The following is a 26,668-nucleotide window of genomic DNA, read 5'->3' on the forward strand; positions in this document are numbered from 1 at the left end:
ACAGAGTCTTTTACAGGCTAGGAGAGATATTATTATATTATTGAGTTATTTTCTAAAGTATATGAAATCCCTACAACTCAAGAGGAAAACAAACAAAGAGATTAAAAATAGACCATGTACCTAAAGAGACACTTTTCAACTGAAAAACAACATGCCAATGTTTCATAGGGACCTGAAGACATGCCCAGCATGATTAATCATTAAGACCTAGGACTTGTCTTTGACAATTCATTTTGTTGAGCTCCAAATTCACTCCTGTTTAAACTGTGTGTGTAGTTTTTTGGTTTTTTTTTTTGCTTGTTTCTCATGGCATGCATTGCAATATCAAGTATTAGAATATGTTTATTTATGCACATTCTACTTAAACCTAACAGTAACAAGGATATCCAATATGTAGTTAATTAGTAATCTCTGGCTTAAGAGAAGTAACAAAAGCTTATGAGTGTCCAAGATGCCTGCCAGAATGAGGAGAAAAGAACTGATCTGTGGGTTTACCAGTCTGTGAAATTTACATCTATACTGGAAACTTCTGAAATGCAAATGAACCAACATTTTTAAGTTTCTTATCTCTTTCAAATACGTTGTTTATCTTTCTCAAGCTTTATGTTACACATACATCTCACAATAATTCTAAATAAAAAAAGAAGAGATGCATTAAACTGCTGTGGTATTGGATGTCCAATGGTAGGTTGTGTAGTATTATTTGATGTTGTTCAAGTAATTAAACAATATCAAAGTGACCTCCCAAGCCTCAGTTAAGGCTTAGAATGCTTAGCCTGTGCTGAAAACATTCATTTCTTTATTATGTTCATTTTCATTCAAATGCTTCAGAAATTCATTCAATTTTGCCCACTTTATTCAAAATATTTGAGAGAAAATCCTACACAGAAATTTTGTTCTTCAGATATTCAGGTTGTGTTCCGGATGACCCCCTAACACTCATCACTAGTGATTGCATTCCATTTTCATGTGCCTCTCAGATTAACTTTAAAATCTGCAGGGAATTCAGCATCCTAAAATAGGGATGGGCAACTTCCAGAAACATACTCAAAACTACTTCTGCCAATCCTTGGGATTGAGAATCTTATGTTAGGGAGGAATATCTTAACTTTGGTAAATCTTCCAAAAGCAGCATGTCCTTAGAAGATTTACATACTGGTCATGTGGCTTCTTAGGCCAATGAAGGGGTGCTTTCAGGGATATGTCTGCTGGAGTGCAACTGGAACACATGCTATCAAGACACCATTAACCAATGCCCATGTAGATAATATGAGTTCTAGAGACAAGGAAAGCATGAATGCAAGATTGATTTTGCCTTTATCTTTGGATTGCTTAATTTTCCCTATATGCAAAAGAATTTATTGAAAGCAATATTTAATAAATAAAGTGTAGTTTTATTTTCTGGGAACTTGAAACTTGATTGTAATGCAACTTTAAGTCAAAGGCAGGGTATCTTAACTGAGTCAACTTTTGTTTTAAATTACTTTGATTCTACAGTACAGTTTTAAATGTCACAAATTTAAGCTATCTTAGTAATATAAATACTGCCAGAGCCAGGATTAATTTGTTCACTTTCAATGTATTTTCTTCCTCACTCTACAAGTGTTTCTTTACTGTATATAATAATGAAATAAACTCAACCAGTTAGTATAGAAATGGGAAATACATTAAATATGAAGACACTAATACAACTCCAATACAAAGGTGTGATGGCCAATACTGTCCATTTTCACAAGATCTAGATAAGGGATAAGATTCTAGAAAACACTAATAGAGATATGACAGATGATGTCATATAAGTTAGAAAGAGTCTCCTTAATTATGCACAGCACTGTTCATGCTTTCGACCCATACAATAAATTAAGGCATAAACTGAACACAGCACGATCATGGGTTACTTTCTGCTTTGTGACTGATTATAGACTGGGGTCAGCTTCACACATCTCCTAACCCTCCAGGGGAAGACTTATCTCCAAAGTGTAAGCCAAATCCACCCTAAATTCCTCACAATGCTTGTGGCAGCTATATCCACAAAACAACCAGACAAATAGTGATCACATAGCAGACTTCTCTAGTAAAAATCAGATCAAGATTATGGAAATGCAGAGACAAAGGCTGTAACAATGAACTGTGATATGTAGATTTCCAAGGGAAGAGTAAGGAAATTATAAATAGTTTTACTTTCCATTTGTTAGTTTTCAGATTAAGGTCTTTTATATAATACAGGCTAACCTAGATCTCACTGTATAACTCAAATATGCTTCATACCATGGTCATCTTGTTTTAGTCTTTCCAATAGTATGATCCCATGAATATGCTGCTGTGTGAAGCAAAATAATCTTATTTTACCCCTCCTGCAAGCAAGCAACTTGACCTGGCACAGTTGTTGTAATTATGACAGAAAGTGAGATTATGAGTCAGAGACAATTGTTTAAGTAAGGCTCTAAATGATTCGATGTAGTGTACTCAAATTTGCATTTGGACTTTAAGCAAAAACTATTTATACCAATTGGCAGATGGAGGGGTGAGTTTAATTACTCAACTCACAAATTGTATCCTTTGATATAAAAGCCTTCACAAAGTTATAGAGAAAAGCCTTAAAATTAAAAACAAGGAAGCAGGTACCATCATTGAGCTAAGAAACAGACTTGAAGTAAGAATTGTACATACATAGTAATGATTGGATCCATGATACAGGGGAAGTTGTAATTCCAGGTTCAGTCAAGTATCTGAAGATATGTCTACCAATAAACGAAGATATGCCTACATACCCCAGGCCAGTGAAAAACTCTGGGCTTTGTGACTAAAATCATATATATACCATGTGTCTTAGTTTAGCATATTATAATGCAGCATATGTAATAGATCAAAACTTGGGAAAATAATGATCTTTTATTCAAATCTGTAATTTTCATAATTAATTATTGAAATTAACATATGCAAATACAACCATTTCATATTTAGTATGCCTGACAGCCTCAGTCCTTTTAAAGAACCTGCCAAGGAAAGAGTAAAGTCATTTGCTTTTTAGGATGTGTAATTATCAAAAGGGAGCCTGTTCATCAGACAGGCTGAACGGAAGAATGCAGCTTCACTTGTCCACTCCAGTCTAGGTCTGATATCTACATTGAAATTGCAATGTAACTATTACAAGACAGTCTTATTTCTTCAGGATCTTGAGAACACTGTTTATTATAAATTAGAAATGTCTCAGAGTGGATGCATATTTACATATTTACAATTAGTAAATACTCTGAAACTTTTCCTATGGGATTTTTTTTATAATTAAGTACAACTCTGGGTAATTGCAATTTATAATGTCTCCAGTACTTTCACCTTGGTAAACCATTAGCACCCTCCAGTGACATGAAATCTAGAAGGAACAGAAGAAATTTCTTAGTTGGTACCAACTTGATTTCTCAATTTTCTGTTTCTAAGATTTTGTTATTTTTAGTAGTGAGTTCTGGAATGGCCCCGGCCAACAACCCAGGGAAGGCATCCCATACCTGGCATTGGGTTTTACATTTGATAGCCCATGGCTTCTCAGGGAGCATTGCTATCTTCTCTGTAGGGTAACTCCAATAGACCCACTTATATAGTACATAATAGGAAGTTTTCCTTTGCTTCTTTTCAAACGTCCGTGGTATTAGCTCCTCCTCATCTTATGCCCTGTGTGCCCTACAATCTCCTCTCACTCCTCTCCCCTCTTTAAACCCCCTTTTTGTGATCCATACATTGCCCCTTCCTATCGCTTGCTCTATATGAATCCACCCCTCACTAGGTCCCCCCACATTAGCCTGTTCCTTTTTTCCTGCTTTCTGTGACCATGTGGCCTACATTAAGCACAAAAACTAAAGTTTTTCTCTTAAGATACATATGTGAACTAGATCATTTGACATTGCTATTTCTGAACCGCATACAACACATATTTCTCTACTTCTATGTATTTGCTGGCAAATTTCATACATCTTTGCAGCTAAATAAAATTGCCCTGTGCAGGTTGCACACATTTTCATTATCATCAACTAATGGAAATAGACTGTCACTTTGCATGGACATTATGAATAGATAAGACACATGAAAGGACATGTGTCTCTGTACTGGGAAATAGAGAGGTGCAGTAGCTCATATGATATATCTAAATAGAATATTTGTGAAAACACTACATTGATGTCCACCAGAGCTGCTGCAATTAGCACCTCAGCAGAAGTGTGTGGGCCCTTTGCTCCACATCACTTCCAGAATTCATTGTCATTTGTTTTCCTAATAGTTTGGAGTTCTGATTGGAGGAACATTTTGAATTTGTATTTCCTAATAGCTAAGGATGCTGAACACCTTTAAAAATTGTTTTATTCACTTATATTTCTTCCTATGAGAAATAACTGTTCAATGCCATATGCTATCTTTAATTATCATTTGTGAAGGTACACACTGCGCTGATATACTGAAGAAGCAGCATCAGAAGGACCATGAATTCAAGACTAGCTTGAGCTATCCCTTTGTACTTGAAGAAATATTTTTTTTTAAAAAAATAGAAAATGCTCTCAAGTTTTTTTAAAAAATCTAATATTGGTACATTTCAATTAAGAAGTGGTTTAAGTCAAAGTCTTATTTACAAGAAATGATATTTGGAGTGTAAGCAAGAAATATATCTCAGAAAAAAGTATCAATATAAATTGCATATTATTCTTTAAAATGAACATTACAAGCCAGATCTCCTAATGTTACTGGTATTATTAATTCCATTTCTGAAAAGTGATTTATTCCAAGTGCCAGGCATGAAACTCTACAAGCAAATTCAGACAAGTCGCGCAGAACACAGAACATGGGTTAGAGGACGCTCTCTTATACTAGTTCATATATTCTATTCTTCAGATTTTACATTTTTGGGATATTATTACAGTCACACTCACATCAGAAATTCTGTTTTTCAAACACAAAGCCAGTTTTTCTTTGGGAGGCAAGAAATACAATCACTGAAAGAATATTTTATTACTATAGAAAGTGATGAGAATCCTTAAGAAACATGCCTAGAGAAAAGTATGAAATAATGTGGGTAAGACAGAGAAACGATCATGTATTTTCCATTGAAGGGGAACAGCTGGTGGCTTCAATGTGTACAGACACTGTTGGACTATGGCATAGCAGCTGAGCCATGAAATTATGTTCAAAAGTGCAATAGACATGTTTGTTTCTCTTATTGCAGTAATATATTTATCATTCTTAATAACTACCATAAGAGCTTGAAATTTTATTATGTGCATGCAGTTGAAAGAGCACTTGTGTATTTTTGCAGTGATACACAAGTTCAGGATTGTAAAGAAAATCACCCATTCAACATATTTGTAATGCATTTAAAAATTTACTTTCTTCACATTGTACTGATGAATTACGCTTTGTTAAATAACTTAACAAAAAGGGCAAAGATGTTAATTTCTTTTGAAATATCACACCAAGTGGTGAGAAAGTATTAAGATAATAATACCTTCTGTATTTTTGTCACATTGGATTCTAAGAAGAGTTACTAAAATATCTCCTTTAAATTCATGAGTTGACAAAAATCTTTGACAAATTTCAAATATTCACCAAATATGTATTAAGTAAAATGGAACGAACATTGAACACAATTACTACACCTAAAGTTTTAGTGGATGTGACTAGTGGGACTTGAAGAATTTAGATTATGCAAATAGAAATATTGGAGAATTATTTTTTTAAATCATAATAAATTCTGTAAGTTTTGATGTTCTTTCCAATGCCTGTACACCTTTGTACATAGAATAATACTCTTTTTTCTTATAAACTACAGGAAAAATTGAATAATTTGAAATAAAATCTATGAAATGTGTATCTATCTTTGCTATCCCAAGGCAGTGTGAAATTTGAATAGCACATTTGTCAGATGTTTGAAATATAATTCCAGTTTCACTCCTACACAATTCTTTTACCACCAGTAAAATGCCATAATCATTAACTCTAATTTGTCAGAAAAGTTTCCGATAGGTAAAAAGGAATACTGATCTTCTGCAATATTTTCATCCCTAACTACATAATGTCATTTTTCCAACTATACATAAAAGCCTGGCTATGAATGATGATTTAGGGTGTTTTAAAAATAATTAATGTTATACCCAGCACAGTATAATTCATTTAACTCTACATTATGTTTATATGTTGGGTGGAAATTTAATAAGGAAGAATATAAAACATTTCATGTTTCTTATAAAGTAAACAAGTCATATTTTCTTTAACTATAACATTTTCTAAGTTGAGATCCTGGATATTTCTTATACAGACCAATAAAAATATTTTACTGTTGGTGGCTTTATCACTGTTTTTCCTTCTATCTTTTCTTGATACAGCTGCTAAAATTGTGTAGTAAAATCAAATCTTTATGGAAGTCATCCCCCAGGTTGTGTATCTGTCTTGCCTGGACATAAAGTCCATAACTTAGAGCATTGAAAAGTACCTGAGAATGTGTATGAAGCTAAGGATTAGCAAGCTGGCATTGTCTGTCACTCATGCTTGACTCTGTTATCCTCTGCCTGGTGTCTTTTTCAGCTGCAAATATTTTCCCAATAAGCTTCATCTGTTCTACTCCATTTTATTTTACTAATGAATAGGGACTTAAGTATGACATTTTCACTGGTATTTTCCTTGTTCAGCTGAGTTTTTTATTTTATTTATTTATTTATTTATTTATTTTGTGGTCGTGTTGGTCAGAATGTATGGCTATAGTTCCTTTTGTTATGAGAAGACATTCTTCCATAAAACTATGTTACTCTGGCTCTTACAGTGTTTCCACCCTGTCTTCCACAATGATTCCTGTTCATTGAGTGGCGGACTGTTTTATAATACTTCCATTGGGACTGTCCTCATAACTCTGGATTTTGAATGGTTATGGTTTTCTGAAGTGATCTCTGTCTGCTACAAGGAGTTTTCCTGTTGGGTATGAAGGGCATACTTATCTGTGTATAATATCCAATGTTTAGAGACTGTTATTAGTAAATTAATGGTTGTAGATTTTCCTTCAGGAATAATTTCTAGTATACACATTAATTTTGTTATAACTACCAAAAAAGTATAAGTGCATCATTACATATATAAGTAGATATGTAATTAATGCTGAGTGTTAAAGGTGGTAAATTACTTGTAAAATTTATTCAAGCACCTGAGTTTATATGTATTTTTGAAAACATTTGCCCATTATCCTTTTACTATTACATCAGTTACTTTTCTCATTGCTGGAACCAAACACCATAGAAGAAGTAACAGGAGGGTGGAAAGATTTGTTTTGACTTAGGGTTTGTTTGCATGACTGAAGTTTGTCCTGGCAAGGAAGGCAAGCTACAGGAGTGGGAAGTGTGTGCTCCCATTGTATCTACAGACAGTGAGCAGTAAGAGGCATATCTGAACTAAGCTCTTTTTATCCTCTTCCTCCTTTCCTTCTGTCCAGATGGCTGTCCCAGGGGTGTGGAGATCTGCATTCAGGATTGTTCTTCCCTCACTCACATCTCTCCAAAATATCTCCAGGGCAAAGCACAGAGCAAAGCATAACATTAGCTATATGCTTTAAAGGAACATAACTTTGGTTGGAATGTAAAATGAAATTTAAAACAATAAAATATATGTAACATATTCAGAAAAATTAATTAAAATTCACATGCTTAGTAATGTGTACAAATTATCTCTTCCCATCAGGTAGAAAATGATGAGCTGTGTCCACCTGCAGTAACAACTTGGGATGTAATGGCTGCCCCTGTGATTCCAGCCATGAATAAGGATGGAAATATGATCTGACTTTGTTGATGGACAGTTAAATCATGGACAGACTAAATGGCCTACTCTGGACTGTCCTTCCAAAAGATGTTCCGGTTTTCCTCTTGAAGGCACACTGAGCCCTTGTAGGCCACGAAGACAAGAAAGAGTGTGAACAAGAAGTGATCTTACAATGAAAATTACGAGCACATCTTGCATCTGCCCAGTCCTGGTGTGTCTCTGTTTTGTGCAGAGGTGTTATGGAACTGCTCACCACAGCTCCATCAAGGTGACCAGAAACCAAACCAAGCACACTGAAGGGGAGACTGAAGTCCATCATCGTCCCAAGAGGGGATGGGTATGGAACCAGTTCTTTGTTTTAGAAGAACATATGGGACCAGATCCACAGTATGTTGGAAAAGTAAGTTGTTGTTGTTGTTGTTTTTGATTCATTTGGGATGGTCTGTTAGTTTTTCTTGTTTTAAGAAATCCTTTGGTGAGATGAAAGTGAAACTGGAAAATGAAGAGCAAGAAGCATGCTGCATGCATTATAGCTAGGCTAGAAAACTCAAAATAATTGTGAAAAACAGAAACTATCCTTCAGGTTACACCTGTTTAAAACATGATTCATAATACAGAAATCTGCTTTCCCAACAATGTTGCCATTTTCTCTCTAATAAAAATAGATTTTATTGGGCATGTAATTAAGTACCTTTGTCTTTGCTATCATTATGGTATATTAAAATCTACAATTGTTCTAATTGGTCTATTGCTATTGACTGGTACTTTATTTGTTTCTGGTTCATGGACATGGTATTAAAATAATACTTTTTCTCCTAACATTTAATATCTGTTTCATTTGCTAAAATATATTGTTCTACCAGGATTTTAAGTTGCATGAACTTATTTTCTAATATCTATCAATAATTTTAAAATATATATACATTTATTTTCTATATAGCTTAAACATGCTTGAAATTATGATAAAAATCACAAAAGAATGTAGTCATCAAATTATTAATAATGTAAGATCAACTTCCCTTATCTGAAAAAAGTGGCATTTTGAGGAAACCAGGAGTTTATTATATGGGTGTGGACTAACTATGCATCACCTAGGTCTAGAGCAAAAAATTCAGTGGGAAAGCTTAATTCTGATTAATTGCTGATTTTATTTTGAGCAGCTGCACTTCTGTCTGGTCAACACCCATCAGACAAACTGCTAACATAGAAGCTGAATCACTGGCTGCAGGCTCAGCTCCTTCCTTTTCCCTGAGTGACTATTTATTTTTGTTTTATCACTACTGATTAAAAAAAAAGTTCTTGATCCAGACCATGTTACCTTCCTTGCATGAAGGCTGTGCAGAATCACAAGCAATGCTATGGCCTATGAGGGACTGAGTTGCAGATAGCTGTGCTATCTGTATTTGAAAGAAACTGAGGGGTCAGTATACAGAATGCAGAAGACAATCTGAAGCAAATCTACAGTATTCACATACACATACAAAATGAAGCAAATGCTCCATCTTCATTGTGTGTTTGCATCCTTCAATGGCTTCTGTGAAATGAAAAAAATGCATGAACATCAAAATATAGCATAGTAGATTAGACATAATTTATTTGTTATAAGCTCCTAATTATTTTAAATAATCATTTAGTTTCTGAAATGGAGGCAAAACAAAAGAAACAGAAAAATTGATTCTTTGATGTTAAAACAACATAGATACATTGTATGTTTAACTTCTGCTTTATTATATATTCAATGCATATTTGTTGTTAGTTTAAATAAATGTGAAAATAGTAAAATTATCTAGAAGAGGGAAGGAAAGACTTGGACAAATATTTACTTTGCCGTGTGCATATGTATAGTGAACAAAGATGATGCCTTATTCAAAGGATATTTTAAGCTACTTTCTTGGACTTGGTGCCCATTGACTTATGGTTGAAATCTTCTAAGTGGTAAGGAGGGCTGAAGGCTCATGGTGCTGCGTACCAATTGTTAGTGTTTTAATGGAAAAATTCCGTGGGTAAAGGATGATCACAAAGGATGCGGCCAATTATATACCCAACAGCACTTATTCAGTTGCATACTATCTATAGCTATTTAGAAGCAATGATGGCAGAATTGAATAGCTGCACATTTAAAGGGAGCAAACTTGAAAATGTTCAATATTGTTATTTACAGAAAACATTACTAACCTCTGAATCAGTCTTTGGATGCAAGGAATGCAAGCAAAAGGGTCCTTAGATATTTATCTTTATATGAGGGATCTATCCCACAGCATTGTAGTAATGTTAACAGTTAGGAAATGATGAAAACAGCAATATCTCTAGTGATACTGTATTATTCAACAAAAGAGACTCTGAGAGGTCATTGCCTTTTTCACTGCTGTCTCTGAAACTCTCATATGATTTTGAGAAGTACTAAGTAGCTGATGTTGTCTATGTTTTGCATTGGTGTGTGAAATTATGTGATGACTATTATATGTAGACACATTTTAATATATGTGCACACAAATATCTTTATGAAGTAGGATTCATATCCACAAATTATTGAAATTTGGTATATCTCTCTTGATCTTCCTGCTTAGAGGCTACAGTGGCTGTCTGGACAGACATGCCACAGATAAAGTCACAGGGTTTGGAATTTTAAAAGTACATTAGGATTTTAAATGGAGACCTCTATATACCTTTAAAAAGCATTTTGTTTAATGGGGACAAAGTAGAAAATATTTTATTATGTTAAGACGATAATATCATTTGTAGCTACTTGATTGTTTTCTTTTTGGTGTTTCCATTATTCTACCTTTTATGGAAAATGGATTATTTTTAGCACAATGTTATATGATTATGTTTTACCCCTCTACTCCTTCAAGTTCCTCCTTACTTCGCTCATCCAGATCCACTCACTTTCTGTCACTTATTTGAAAACAATCAGACTTCTAAGGAATAATAATAATAATAATAATAATAATAATAATAATAATAATAATAATAAAATAGGTTACAATAAGATAAAACAAAAGCTAATACATTGATCTCATTCACATATGTTATCCCATATATAAAACATATAATGATGCCTTATACTCTAAAACATTTCTTTAAAATTTCATATATATTTACATTGAAATATATTTGTGTCCACCTTCCCTTTCACCTCACTCACTTATACATTACCCTCAACAAGTCTTCCTGCAACTTCATTTCTCCTTTTCAAACTCATCTTCTGCTTCATGACCCTCTGCGTCCAACTACTGCTCCCCATGTGTGAGGTGTGTCACAAATTGGCAATGCTAACAGGTGGGGGTAATTAGAGTTGGTATATACATAGGTCTGGGGCCATCCATATGAATATGGGAAACACAGGCACCCCATAAAAAAAGAATGAGTATACCTCCATGAGCAGCACATACCTGCCAGTGGATAATTTTAAATTCAAGTTATGGATGGGGACTTGCAAATATTCTAGATGGAATTTTATTGTCTTGATCTTGTATAGGTCTTATACAGGTTACCATAGAGGCTATGGGTTCATGACTGTGATATCCATGTCACATCCAGAGACATTACATAGGACTCCTCATTCTACCCTTGATCTTACACTCCAAATTGTTCCTTTGCCTTACAGATATGATAAACATATATAATTTAATACTGTACAATCACACTTTCATTCTCAGAATTTTAGCTATTTAAACACCTCTCCCTTGATCCCTGACCACTGCAAAAAAAGCTCATCTGACTTGAGTTCAGGGAAGCCCAGGTCAATGGTATGAGCATAGTAAATTAAAAAAAAAAAACTTGAGAACATCACCATTTAGCAAAATAATAATAGCAAAGACTATCCTAGAGCCTATGACCTCCTGTCATACATTTTAGCTGTTATTAGAGTGCCAGGCTTAAAATTGTTTCCTGTGGAACAGACTTCAAATACAATTAGAAAACTGCTTGTTTCTCCATAACAATCCTGTCACTGTGGCATAAATGAGCCAGATCTTGCCAGACTGGTCAGTTTTGTACCATGGATGATCTAGTTTGGGATTAGACCTTTGTTGGTGTGTTTGATTTTTTTTTTCTTTCCTAGCAGCCCATAGAGGAGCTTGAGAGATAGCTCTCAAAGTAGATTTTCCTCTTCCATTGAAATTAATGTCTCTAAGCCATATGCCCAAAAGATGTTATATCTTTAGCAATAAGGTCTTACAATGATGCTATTGCTGAAAATCAAGGGCAATGTCAATAGCTTGTATTGTTTGGAGACATCTAAGGAATACCTTACCAAGAACTCATTGCACTGTATTTGGACAATCCATGCAGTCTGGGAGGAAAATTGTCCACCTTCACAGGGAAGTTGTTTTTGAACTCTTTTTAAGATGTATTCTTACGTTATCTTACTAATTTGTAAGTTTCCATAGCACTCTTAATTTGGGTTAAGACCCAGTCTTCTTTCTTCTTTTCCACCTTCCCTCTTTAATTCATGAACTAGCAGTAATTTTGCCGCTTCATTGACATCACATGTACTCTTTTCTATTTCCTATAGTATTTTTATCATGTTTGACAATAAGAACCTTCAGCATAACTTTCTATGCACCTTTCCTTTAGGCTGCCCTCACCTCCTTATTGACACTAATTTTTAAACACCCCTTCAGGCCACCTCCAGGGTTTCACCTACCTGCTTTCATCTTTACTATAATCTATTATCCCAACTTTTAACAGAGCCTTATTTCCACTTGTGGCCCAGGATAAACACAAAATTTTTGAAGTTACTATATCAATGTGAAAGAGACCATGAAGTGTTATTATATCTCTTTATATTTTGTTTCAATGAAAGAAAGGAAAACATATTTATTTCAGAATATTTGTATATGAGTACTGTCTACATTGCACATAATACAATGATGAGGAATAAAATACTTTATATATTTTAGGCTAGTATAATAGAGACAATTCATTAAATTTTCCTTCAGGTTTGGTGATATAAACAATGAATAGTTATGATAACAAAAGTTAATAAATGCATACACTTTACTGATGAAATAAACTATATTTTTGAAATTGTACAGTATTTCATTTTACTGTAATAATTTCATTAGATTTAAGTCATAATACAGTGATGATATAACAAATACCTTCTAAGAACTTGATTATTAATTTGGTTACTCTAGCCTTTCAAACAACACTCTAAATTCAAGAGAATCACTCTTACCTAGATTTAATAAACATGTATATGATAAAAGGGAATTTTAAGAGTCTAATAGAAATAAAATCAACATTTTGTTAACATTTCAGAAGTGATAGGAAGAAAGCTTGCAACAACCAAGTAACTTCTTGATGTTTGTGAGATTTGTTATGGCAGTTTCAGAATAATTACCATATCCAATACTCTAATTAAAATATTTTCCAGTTTGTAAAGTGAATTTATTGAGTGCTTTTCATGATGACTTCCATTTTATTCTGCACTTTTGTTTACAGAGAAAAAAACTACTAAATAGATTTTGTTATCAAATGCCAAATTTTCATATCAAATATTTGAATTTAAGACGAAAGAAAGAATAAATCATACAAAATTGGGTCTTTCAGGTTTTACAGAGAAAAAAATTCAGCAGCATTAATATGAAAGAACTCTGAATGAAAATGTAAATGAATAGCCAGAAATGGACCCAGCAACTCTTTCTTATTATCAAGCCGATAATTTTTGAAATGGAAAAATTCATGTATTAGAATATGACATTGGAAATTCCTATGAGTGAATTCAGAGTTATGGATCACATTTTATGTAGGTATTTAATCCTTTAGAAACTTAACTATATAAAATTATAGAATAAACTAAATACAACAAAGGGAAATTTTATTTAATTGGCTTCACATTTAAATAAAAGTGACTGTCCTGGTTAGGGTTTTTATTGCTGTGAAGAGACACCATGATTGATCATATCAACTCTTATACAGAAAAAACATTTAGTTGGTGTGGTAGCTTATAGTTTCAGAGATTCAGTCCATTATCATCATGGCTGGGAGTGTGGCAACATTCAGGCAGACATAGTGCTGGAGAAGTAGCTGAAGACTTCTCTTTCTTATAGACAAAAAGAGTTAACTGATACTCTTAGTATTCCGGCATCTATACTGGTCTGTCCTTGGGTTTCTGACAGGGTATGCCTTTGGCTGTAGCCACTAAGAGTACCACCTGTTGTGCACATTCACCAACCTCCCATTCTTCTCTCTCTCTCTCTCTCTCTCTCTCTCTCTCTCTCTCTCTCTCTCTCTCTCTCTCTCTCTTTCTCCTTCTCTCCCACTTCATCTCCCCTCACCCTCACCCCCTCTGCCCCTCTTTCTCCTCTACTCTATCCTGCTGCTCCTGTCTCTGGAGGCCAGCCCCAGCCCCACTTGCCTTTCCCCTTTTTATGATCCCCTTCTCTAATTAAAAAAAATCCCTCTCCTTGAACCCTGTCACCTGGCGTCTTTCTCTCCAGCACTGCCTTTCTTAAATTACAACAGAGACACTTGGTGGTATTCTGAACATATAAATCCCCAAAGCCTGCCACCACAGTGATATACTTCCTCCAAGAAAGTCATATATAGTATAACATTTAATCTTTTCATTGTAATCACCTGGAAAAATCTAAATGCAAAAGCACATCACATACTTCTAACATATAATAGCACAGGATATTCATTACCATTCCAACATGCAGAGAAGGGAGCATAATGTGGAAATATTGGATCAAAGCAAGACTGCAAACCAGCTGGGCAAACTCCAAACATTGCATCTCCATGTTTGATGTTAATGTGCTCTTCATATCTCCAAATATATTCAGCTTTGTTGACTGAAACACATTTTTTTTTCTCTTGGGATGTTTCCACTCCCTGTTAGCAGCTTCCCTCAGCAGATATCCCATAACTGACTCTGACATCTCTAACATCTATGATCTCCAATACAATCCATGCTTCAACTTCTCCACTTCAAACAATGGCCCCTCTAATAAGTCTTCTTCAGGGAAACCACTGACCCATGGTCCAATACATTAGCTTTCCTTAATCTCATAAGCAAATTTCTTAGTCCTTTACTTCTGTCTGTAACTCAACAGCCATGTGGTCAAAGCTGACGAGTTCTGTTGCCCCATTGCTCTATTAATTTTTCTCAACTTTCTGTCCATCCCTGGGTATGCTTTGCTGTCCTGAATCTGAATCTCTAGACCAGGCTGGCCTCAATTCAGACATCTGCCAGCCTCTGCCTTCTGAGTGTCAGGATTAAAAATTGTGCACCACCACACCTGGCTCTAAACTTTTCTTTAGATTCCATTCCACTGTTTGGATTTTATTTGGTTTAACATTTCTTTTCCCTTAAATTTTGCATTTTGTAATTGACACTGCTCAGCTTGAGCCTTTTCATTTTAAATCTTCATTAGAGTTACCACTAATAACTACACAAACTATCTATGCTGGTCTATTTGGGGATTTCTTCTGCTAAAGGAATTAATCCAAAACTCTGCATTTCAGGCACAGGCAAACTTTTCTGAGCAGGGCAAAAAAGCAGCCACTTCTGTCACCAAAACTTCATAAGAATGATCTCTAAGGCACACTAAAACCTTTCACCTTGAAACATCTTGAAAGAGCTAATCACAGTTCCAGTAATTCTTATCACCACTGTCTTCAACTCTCCCACTAGTATGGCCCAGTAATCAGTGCTTAAAGCATTCCACTGTTTTCCTAACCTAAATTCCCCAAATCCACATTACACCAAACAATAACAACACAACAAATGGTCAGACCTATTACAGCAATATCCCAGTCTTAGGATTTTGATTGCTGTGAAGGGAAATCATGACCATGGCAACTCTTACAAAGGAAAAACAATTAATAGGACTGACTTCCTTATGGTTTCAGCTGTTCAGTCCCCTATCATCATGGCAGGGAGCATGGTGGTGTGTATGTAAACATGGTGCTGGAGAGGTAGCTGAGAGTCCTGCATCCTGCAGGCAACAGGAAGTAGATTGAGACACTGGGTGATCCTGGGCATAGGAATTTTCAAAGCTCACTCTCACACCGACACACTTTCTCCAACAAAGCCACACTTCCTAATAGTGTGCTCCCTATGAGATTATGGGGCCAATTACATTCAAATTACCACAGTGACTTCAAATTATTTTTTGAATAAATCATATTTAGAAGGTATCTTCATTGGGGTTTCTATTGATGTGAAGAGATACCATGATCACTTCAGCTTTTACAAAGGAAACATTTAATTGATTGTCAGCTTACAATTTCAGATGTTTAGTTGTTTATTATCATGGTTGAACATGGAGGCTGGGAGTGTGATGGTATGCAGACAGCCATGGAGCTACAGAGAAAGCTGAAAATTCTAGATCTTCATCCAAAGGCTACAGGAAGTGAACTGAGACACTGCACATGGCTTGAACATATATGAGACCTCCAAGCCTACATGCACAGTGACACACTTCCTCCAACAAGACCTCTCCAACAAAATCACACTTCCTAATAGTGCCACGCCATTTGGAGGCCATTTACTTTCAACCACCACAGAAGGTGAATTATATTTTAAGAGAATATTTAGAATTTTATTTGAATAATTAAATGATGCCTAAATTAACAAATTACTCCCAATTTTTTATGGATGAAATTTATTTTTAAAAAATTACCAGTGCAAAACAATGGAAGTTATCACTAATACATTACATTGCAAGACATTCCTAAATACAGATGCACTAGTGACCTCTGTGTGTGTGTGTGTGTGTGTGTGTGTGTGTGTGTGTGTGTGTGTGTGTGTATGTGTGTACAGGTGTATGCCACTGGTCTTAATCACTGGAGGACTTGACCTCATAACAATGACTGGGAAAATTTTTCTTCAGAGTCACTTTATCTATATATTTATGCTAACACAGTGATAAGAATTCTAGGCAGAAAATAAAATGACACCACACACATTTTATTTTTGTAATGATGTCATATTAAATACTAATCCCTGCTAATGGAGTAAAGGATTAGTTTAGTGCTGGGAAGATCTGTTTTCTGAAGAAGGGCACATTTAGAAGTCCTGGGAAAAAGACTTCAACATATTATTGCACATTTTTGCCATGGATTTTGGGAATCACTAACATTTATATATGGGGTTTATATAATGATTTATATTATAAAATTTAGCATTTACATAAAGATAGTGTCACTTGTTGCTAATTCAGGTTGGTTTAAATTTGCTTGTTTCCACATTCTGAAAGATCTCTTCTTTCCCTTTTGTGTTTCAAGACAATCTGCTTCTATCTCCCAAATGCTGGGACTGAAGGTGTGTGCTACTACACTCTGCTCAAAGTTCTTTGCTGCATAATATAATTAGATTTGTTTATTTATTTTAATTTTTTACACTTTTTTAAAATTAGTAACAAACTTGATACACATGTAAATCCCAGCTCCCTCTCCCTCACCTCCTCCCCCACCCACAAACCCCCAAGCCCTCACCGGATGACCTCTCTGCTCCCCAGGGAGGGTGAGGCCCTCCATGGGGATCTCCAAAATCTGTCATATCATCCCAGACAGAGCCTAGGTATTCCCCCATGTGTCCAGACTGAGAGAATATCCCTCCATGTGGAATGGGCTCCCAAAGTCCATTTGTGTGCCAAGGATAAATACAGGTGTACTACCTGAGGCCCCATAGATTGCCGAGGCCTCCTCACTGATACCCACCTTCATGGGGTCTGGATCAGTCCCATGCTGGCCTCTCAGCCATCAGTCTATGGCGCCTGAGCTCCCCCTTGTTCAGGTCAACTGTTTGTGTAGGTTTCACCAGCCCCTTCTTGACCCCATTGCTCATCACTAGTCCCTCTCTGTAATGGTGTTCCAGAGTTTCCAGAGTTCAGTTCAGTATTTAGCTGTATATGTCTTCCTCTGATTCCATCAACTACTGGAAGAAGGCTTTAGTTTCATGATGAGATCTAGAGTTAAAATGTTGTATTTATTTTATTGGATTAAACACAAGGGAATATATTTTAAAATTTTCATTTGTTTCTTTTTCCCCTCTCATCCATAATAACTTACAATTTTTTTACTACTTTTTATTGAATTATTGTCAATCAAACATTGATTGTCAAGTTTGATTTTTCAAATTTATTTATCTTGCTTGGCAGTCACATTGCCATATTTCTTGTGTATCTTCACTCTCTTTACCTGGACTTGACAGCTATACAGCTTAAAGATGATTTGTGAATTGGTTTTCTGAGAAAAGAAAAGAAAGTCTCATCTTTTCATCTGAACTAGCATGTTTTCTGATGTATGTGAGCAAACATTTTTTTTTATTTCATGTGCTCTGATTTTTTAAATTTAATATGAAAAGCAACACTGCTGAAAAATAAAATGAATAAATATTCATCAGAGATGAAAGTCTAGATTGTTTTCTTTATGTGATATTTATTTACCATCAACATTAACAAATAGGTCACAAGCATCTTTGATTCTTATTTAAAGTACAGAAAGTATTTGGAGTTGTGTTTGGAGTTGTGTTTCTGTGAAGAGACACCATATCCAATATAACTGTTTTAAGGGAAAACCTTTAAATGGGTCTAGCTTACATTTAATAGGTTTAGTTTATTATCATAATAATAAACTAAGGTAGACATGGTACTGGAAAAGGAGGTGGCAATTCTGCATCTTGATCCATAGGTGGTACAATGAGTCTGTGACACAGGTTTTGGCTTGAGCATAGGAGACCTCAAAGCCCACCCCCACAGTCACACAGTTCCTCTGAGAAGACCATAGCTACAAATAGTGCCACTCCCTCTGAAGGCCATTTTCTTTCAAATCACCACACAGTTACTATGAATTTTAGCCAAATCATATGATATTCTTAGATTATTAATCATTTTAAATATTCATGATAAAAGTTTCATTTTCATTCTTTATTAGGTTTGTTTGCTGTTTTAATGGTCACATCTGGCCTCAGGTTTTTGGCTTTTTTTTGAACAATATATATGTTAAAGTACATTTTATAAGTAGAAATAGTTAAAATCTTTTACTGGGATTCAATACCTTAATAATGATATGAGATGAAAATGTAAGTTACCACCAAACATTAACAAAAACGTACCAAAATTATGTTCATAAAGAGTTTGGTGATGTGCGGTGTGGTGGAGGCACACATCTTTAATCCCAGCACTCGGGAGGCAGAGGCAAGTGGATCTCTGTGAGTTTGATACCACCTCGTCTACAAGAGCTAGTTTCAGCACAGCCTCCAAAGCAACAGAGAAACCCTGTCTCGAAAAACCAAAATAATAATAATAATAATAATAATAATAATAATAATAATAATAATAATAAATAGTATGGTGATGATTACCTTTAAATCAAACACATGGGATGTGGAAGTTAGGAAGTCAGGAGTTCAAGGCCAACCTGATTTATAAACTGAATTCAAAAAACTTGGATTTCATTTGATATTATCCCAAAAGTTTGGAGCACAAAGGTGCTTGAACCCACAAATGACCAGGGAAACCTGAAAGGTTAATCATGCAGGATTGATTTCTCATAGGAGGAAATGAATAGTTGTTTTCCACCCAGAGGGTTGGGAATGATGTCATCAATGACTTGGTAACCTTTGTTGTGTGTAGTGCCAGTCCTCACCAATTTTCCCGGAATGATTACTCCAGACTCTCCTTCCTTAGGCATTTATTTTTAACTTTGTTTCTCAGTAAATAGAACCCATCCTTAGGGGAGAGATCACATGTACTTTATAGACTGGTGATCTCTGTGTTGTCATGGTCAGAGACAACACCAGGTCCCAGGACCCTTAAGGTATAGAGCCCATCTTCATGGGTAAAAGGATTTCACTATTTGTTTTGTTTGTTTTTTGAAACAGGGTTTGTCTGTATTGCTTTGGAGCCTGTCCTGTACTTGCTCTGTAGACCAGGCTGATCTGGAACTCACAGAGATCTGCCTCCCAAGTGCTAGGATTAAAAACAAGGGCCACCACTGCCCAGCTACTTACACTTTTTTGTTGTTTTTTCCTCCCAAATTCCACTGTGTTTAAGTATACTTACAATAAGCTGCCTAATACCTGACTCTCCAGAAGTTTGAACCAGCACCATCTAAGTTGGGCCGAAACATGTTTTCCTTCTTTGTCTCCTGTGATTTGTTCCTCTGTAGGCCAGAGTGCTTTCAGGGACCCCCTCATCAAGCTGACAGAGTATTTTTACATAGACATCCTATATTCCCAGAAGTTGTAATCCCTCTTTTTGCCATTTTTTTTAATGTCACAATCTCATGTAGCACAAACATCCCATTTTGTTGAGAATGGCCTGCAAACCTTATTATGTTCAGTGCCTCTACTGCCAACAGTGGTAATTCAAACATAAACTCACATCTAGTTTCTTTATTCTCTTTGATGAAATCAATATTTGAATACATACATTGGGTCTCTTGTAATAAAGACATTTCATTAACAATTTAATTTACAAGAGTAGTGTTTTATGAACTGCATGTTATAATGTTGTCTGGGATAACACCCTCTCATTTTTTTGTGATACATATTCAGTTATCGCTTATAAGTTGGAAAAAGACCATAGGTAGGTATTTTTGATTTCTCTACTACTTAAGAGGTTAGACTTTGTGACTCCATTGAACAAAATTGATTATGCACAATAATAAAGGTGCATTAAAAAGGCAATTGCCAGGACTATGTTTTAGATAGTTACTGTTTAAATACTAGATAAATCTTTGAGTTCAATGTGACATGTTCATTGATAGAAAATAAGATTGCCTAGTTGTATTTTTGGGAAGGGGAGTTGCTGTTTCTAATGGAATATAAGGAATTGCATATCAATTCCTAATATTATTCAACTACTCTGCAAGACAAACATGTAACTGAACAAGCCTTTGCCACAGAGTGACAAGAAACAAGTTGGAAAGCTGAATTAATACCTGGCAAGGTAACTCAATTACAGCTGTAGTTAAGGCCATTTTAGTCTAACATCACTTTATGTAATTGTGTACAAGTTACATTTCAGGCTGAGGAAATGGCTTAGCAGTTCTGGACACTTTCTGTTCATGTTTAAAAAAAACCCTTGTCAGGGTGCTCCCAATTGTCTGTAACTCCACCTTCAGGTGATCAGACACCCTCCTCTAGACTCTTTGGGTATTCATACACATGTGGCATACACCCATGCAAGTAATTGTGTTCACTCACTGTCCTGTATGATATTTACAAGTGTGTATATTTACTGAATATTTGAATATACTCAGTGCTTATTGAAAATAAAAAGATATATATATATATATATATATATATATATATATATATATTATATATTTATACGTGTGTGTGTGTGTGTGTGTGTGTGTGTGTGTGTGTGTAAGGTTATGTATTATATAATCTTTACCAGGTTACATATTCTAAAATCTGCTGCTTTAACGATTTACACATCATTTTTATTTTTTCAATAATTTCTAATGGGCCATTAAAGAAACTATGCCTACCTATTTTAGTAACTAGAATAATTTGTTAATTTCCATACCACAAAATTACATGTAAGTAATTTAAATTTATATATCAACTCCTTGCTGTTACCAACAACATTGGACAGTGCACAAAAAGACTAAGCAGAGGGTAAACATAACCAAGTTGATATACTATTCTTTAAAAAAATCATGATGCAATGATAGTCATATAGTCTCATATATGTATAGAATAAGTTAAAACTCAGACTCAAAACTTTCTTGAAGTGTGCAGCTAAATTATAAAGGAAAGTCAAGTCTGATGCATTTTTCTTATTTTCAAGCAAACATACATGGTGATTCATCTTATTTGTATATACAGACATAATCTTTGAGGCCTTATGTTGTAAAGCAAACAAGACACCCTGTTATTGATGGTAATAAAAAGTAAGCTTAGTAATATAGGAGTAACAAACGAATTTAAGAACTTGTAGAAGCATATATGGCAAGGATTTTATAATCAATAGATCAAGCTGTAAAGGTTAAAATAAGGAAGTAATAAGAGCAGACCGGATAACTACAAATTCTACCAATTTGATATCTTAGGGACAGAAATTCAAACTATGGTTAATGATAACTTGGTCTTTGTAACGTAGTATTACTGATTTTAGTGTATATATGTGTGTGTGTGTGTTAGTATAATTAATGTATGTGTACATACATGCATATATAAGTATGCATATATATATATATATATATATATATATATATATATATATATATTTTTTTTTTCCTCTATAATTGTCTGCTTGGTAATTGCTTGTTCAGTTCATTAGGTACTTTGTATGCATGAGTTCTTTTCTACTTTTATATCAAAATTATGAGACATATCAGACACATTTATAGTAGTCAAGGCAGTGTAAAGTATTTTATTTAAAATTGCAAAGTGCTGTAGGAAAGACATCTATTATTTTTGCAGTCATATTTCCCTCTTATGTGTGACTTATGTGAAGTTTTGATGCTGTTTTCCTTCTTCTTACCCTAGGGTTGCCAGGGTTATTCCTGCTCTTTGTGCATCATTATTGTCCCTTGTAATTGAAATTACCAGGAAGATTTTTCTTGAATTATTTGAATTATTTATAATTATTCATCTTTATAGAGAGTATAACATTATATATTGTTTCACATTAATTATCTATTCAAAGTCAAGTGGATATTTATGTCTCTAGGGAAAGGACTTTCAACAGGCAAGTTAGCTGTGGAATACCAAAGACTCTTTAGAAAGCATTAATTGAAGATGGGTTATCTTCCACTCTTTTCTTTACAGCTGTTGTTTTCTTAGTTTCTATAACTAATATTGAATTATGATTACAGTGATGTGTTAAAGTAGGTGTGATATATTGCAACTGAAGCTTTAGTCATGTATAGTGCTATTAGACAAATCTCATGAAAAACAAATCTAGTGGATATAGTTTACACCCTTATTTCTTTGCTGCTCCCCTGTTTCTTCAACATCATTTTTCCCTATGTATTTCTAAGTAATTTGATGTTAATTGTTCTTTCTCATCCTTTCCAGAGTTATTCCATTACAATCTGGTAAGATAGACGAAGTATTTTCCATTAATTACAGTTTGCTTGCACTTTTTGTGAGCTAAGCTATGTTAAAGGTAAAATATTATAAAGTTACCTTACTTCAGAAAATAACTTGTATTCAGTATCTGTAGGATGGAATAATATGCAATCGTTTGTTATAACTACATGCTCCATAGGGTAGTTAAACTCTGGTCTTCCTTGTTTGCTTATATTTTTTAAATAACCTCTCTACTGTTGAGAATAAATGGTTAGAAGGCCCACTTACTGTGTGTGGATCTAACTGATCCTTTGAAAGCAGTGGTGTTGGTTTCATGAAACTGTGTACTAGTAGCCTGTGATGTTTCACAGAAGCTATCCAACAAATGTGTGCCTGAGGACGATGTTGTCCATGCCTCTGTGCTGTGTTAATGTATACCAGAAAAACAAGCCTTACTTTGATTAATTTTCTCATAAATTATAATATTAGACATTAATGAAGGCATGCCTTCTTCATTTTGGATTTTATCAACTTGAAATTACTACTTTCTGCCTTTAATCCCAGCACTCAGGAGGCAGAGGCAGGCTGATATCTGTGAGTTTGAGGCCAGCCTGGTCTCCAGAGCAAGTGCCAGGATAGACTCCAAAGCTAAACAGAGAAGAAACCATGTCTTGAAAAACCAAAAAAAAAAAAAAAGAAAAGAAAATGAAAGAAAGAAAGAAAAGAAAATATTACTTTCTGTTCTTTCAGCTTTTGTCTGTGCATGTCTTTGCCAAAGCACTAAGTTTCCTATGGGTTTGTGGTTACTTCTAATTTTTTTAGTCATTGGTCTAACCATAGTATTTTCATTGGAGAATAAAACCACCTTTAAATTTGGTGAAGTCTTCAAACTGTACACACTTGTTCACCCTATAATATAGCATTTCTATTGTTCAAGTTTTTTTTTCTAACCATTATCTGCTTGCCCAATACTCTTTTAGATTTATGATTTATTATACTATGCTAAGGTCCTTAATTCTATATCAATTATTTTTTTAAAATCTCTGTAGGATATACTAATCTAGTTGAGCAGTTATTTCCTTTATTTATTTTGTTAATTATTAGTTAGTGAGTAAGTTAGTTAATCAGTTAGTTAGTTTTTATTGCCATTCAATGTCTTACATGGCAATATGATTTTTATTGAAAACCTGCTTTTGTTATGTTGAGTTTTCTTTTGTATTTGATTTAGCAACTTTCTTTTATAGGCTTATTTATTTTTATATTCTGTATACAATGGGGGAGCGGGGACGGGGAAGGGGAGAGGGAGGAGAGGGAGGAGAGAAGAGAGAGGAGACAGAAGGGAGGAGGGAGGAGAAAGGAGAGAGGAGGGAGTAGGGAGGACGGGGTGAGGGAGGGGGAGGGGGAGGGGGAGAGAATTTGTGACTCCCAGCAAGCTATTAGAGACACTAGAACTGTCAACATAGCTTATATCCTGAGTTTTCTTTTCCTGTTTTGTGATTGCTATGTGGAATATTACATACCTGTATGGCTTTTTAATATTCTTCTGGTAGTAAAATTTGATGACCTTGAGTGAACAGGTTAAAGTTCACCAAATATTTTCTACTTCTAATTATAAACTGTTCAAATTTTATGTTCACTTTATCATATTCATTTTTCTATATATCACAAATGAAAAGACAGCTCTATACAACCTTTTATTTTGCCTTCAGTATGAATTTTCCCACTTCCCACACTTCATTGAGGTTGTGTTTTTAAATTGTTTCATTATTTTTTTAGATTATAATAGTACATCATTTCTTCCTCTCTTTCTTTCCGCACCCTGAGGTGCTTACTTACCTCTCTTTGTTCTCTTTCAAATTTATGGTCTCTATGCTTCATTCATTTTTTTACATACCTATATGTATTCATATATAAATGTATATTCGTAAACATGGAAGTCTGTGTAATGTTACTTATATGTATGACTTTAGGGCTGACCATTTATTATTGGGTATCAGTTTGTGCTTTTCCCTGGGGAGAATGATTTCGACCACCCTCAGCCTTATTTAAGTCACCTGTGGTGCATTTTATTGGGTTGAGGTCTCCCGTGCTCCACCTACCACACATTTTAGCATGTCTATGTCTGTTACCCTTGGTTGGTTCCTATTCACAGTCATGTTATGAGACTTTCTGGGTGTGGTTTCTATCATTACTAGAAAACACAGACTCACAGCAAACTGATCCTCTGGATGCTATTCTTTCTGTCCACTCTTCCACAATGTTCCCTGAGCCTAAGTTGAGGGAGGGTTTTATAGTTGTAATGCTGTAATTTGTCTCCACAACTTTGCACTTTAACTGATGGTAGTTTTTCTATAATTATCTCTGCCTGATGCAGAGAGAAGTTTCCGTGAAGAATACTGAGGGTTATATGCATATATTGGTATATTAACTCATATTTAGAGTATAGTTAGGGGTTACTCTGGTTTACTATGGTGGTTGTATCCTCCCAGATCCATGACTTCATTAGCCCTTGGTTGTTGCCTAGGACTTTGCAGTACCAGGCAAGATTTTCCTTGTGTTGTGTGGGTCTTAAGTGTAAATAGAGACTTATTGTTTGCCAAAATGGTGTGTGCATCATTACTTTAGCCTTAGGTTTATTGAGACAAACTTGTGGTCCTTATATTTATAGCCATCACAGCTAGACAGGATAGTTAGTTATTTTTCATTTGGGTAGCTTGCATACATTTTCTGTTACTGTGAAAGTTTGTCCTCAGAAATGAGGCTTTCAGTTCCGTGCCAACTCAGGAGCCTCTAGACACTGACTGAAGTTCATGGTATTTTCAGCAAAAGGGCCTTTCCATCCACTGTGTAAAGACATAGAAGCTGCTTCATACTGGTCTATCCTAGTAATAAACTAATCAGTTTAGCAAAGGAAACCTCAGGTCATAAGAATGCTCATTAGGGTCCTGACAAAGCAGCTGTGAGTGTTACTGAGCCCACAATCACTGAGGAAATGACATCTACAGTGAACTAGAATAATAGGGAAGCTTCCTGAAGGCAAATCTCATGCCTCAATTAACTGAGCTTTTCTTAAAGCAAGAAGGCACAAGGTCTAGAAGTCCCCAGCTCATCCAAACAAGCTGTATAGGAAATGTTTCCCTAGGGTTAACCAAAAGCTGATATAGCTTTGATTTATGTGATCTCTCTTCCATCTGAACTGGTAGCATTCTGTAAGTGATATTCACATGATAACTGAATTCAGTATTAAATATAAATCTCCGAATGGTAACGGAGAAGTTGTGAGAACAGTTGAGTAATAGTATGGCAGGGTGGGGGCCCTCAGCAAAGTGTTTCAAGAATGCAATTGCATCAGTATGGTAAAAATACTAAATAAATTCTCCTCTAAAAATTTATGCACTAGTAGTTGATACCTACAGAGGTAGGAAGAAGCGATTTGTTCACATTTACATTCTGATCTATCTTTGTCTTACTTGTAAATTTGTATCTAGCAGTCTAGATTTGTACTTTCTTAAGTCTTTAAAAATAATATTGACTTTTATCATTCAGTTGTTCTCAAAGTGCTATTGATGTAATGAATTTATTTATAAAAGAGTGTGTTACAAAAAATTAACTATAAAACCATGGCAATTGATTTAGGTAGAGACTTACAAAGAAACAGAAAGAACAGAGCATAGAAAAATTGATAAAGATGGGTAAAAATACACACACACACACACACACACACACACACACACACACACACACACACACACAATCACAGAAATTTACTTACATAAATACAAAGGCTGTGAAGTCATACTAAATTTTTAATTCAGGAGACCAGTAAAACTGATGATGTAAATCAAAATTTTTCTTAAAGTCTGAGACCAGTGGTAGTATTCTATTGGGGGAGATGTGACAGCAGAAGCC

The 26,668-nt window shown here is 34.9% G+C and overlaps 1 protein-coding gene across 3 annotated transcripts in view; it reads left to right on the top strand.

Annotated features, from left to right (window-relative positions):
• The first annotated feature begins 7,951 nt into the window (after window positions 1–7,951).
• Cdh18 (cadherin 18) overlaps window positions 7,952–26,668 on the top strand; it is a 250,111-nt gene continuing 231,394 nt past the window's right edge. For all 3 annotated transcript variants that reach the window (XM_027400035.2, XM_035439153.1, XM_035439154.1), the window contains exon 1: window positions 7,952–8,179. In XM_027400035.2, the coding sequence (XP_027255836.2) occupies window positions 7,952–8,179 (228 nt within the window). The remainder of the gene's footprint in view (window positions 8,180–26,668) is intronic.

The sequence above is a fragment of the Cricetulus griseus genome, chromosome 2 (genome assembly GCF_003668045.3).
Source record: "Cricetulus griseus strain 17A/GY chromosome 2, alternate assembly CriGri-PICRH-1.0, whole genome shotgun sequence".
NCBI classification, from domain to species: domain Eukaryota; kingdom Metazoa; phylum Chordata; class Mammalia; order Rodentia; family Cricetidae; genus Cricetulus; species Cricetulus griseus.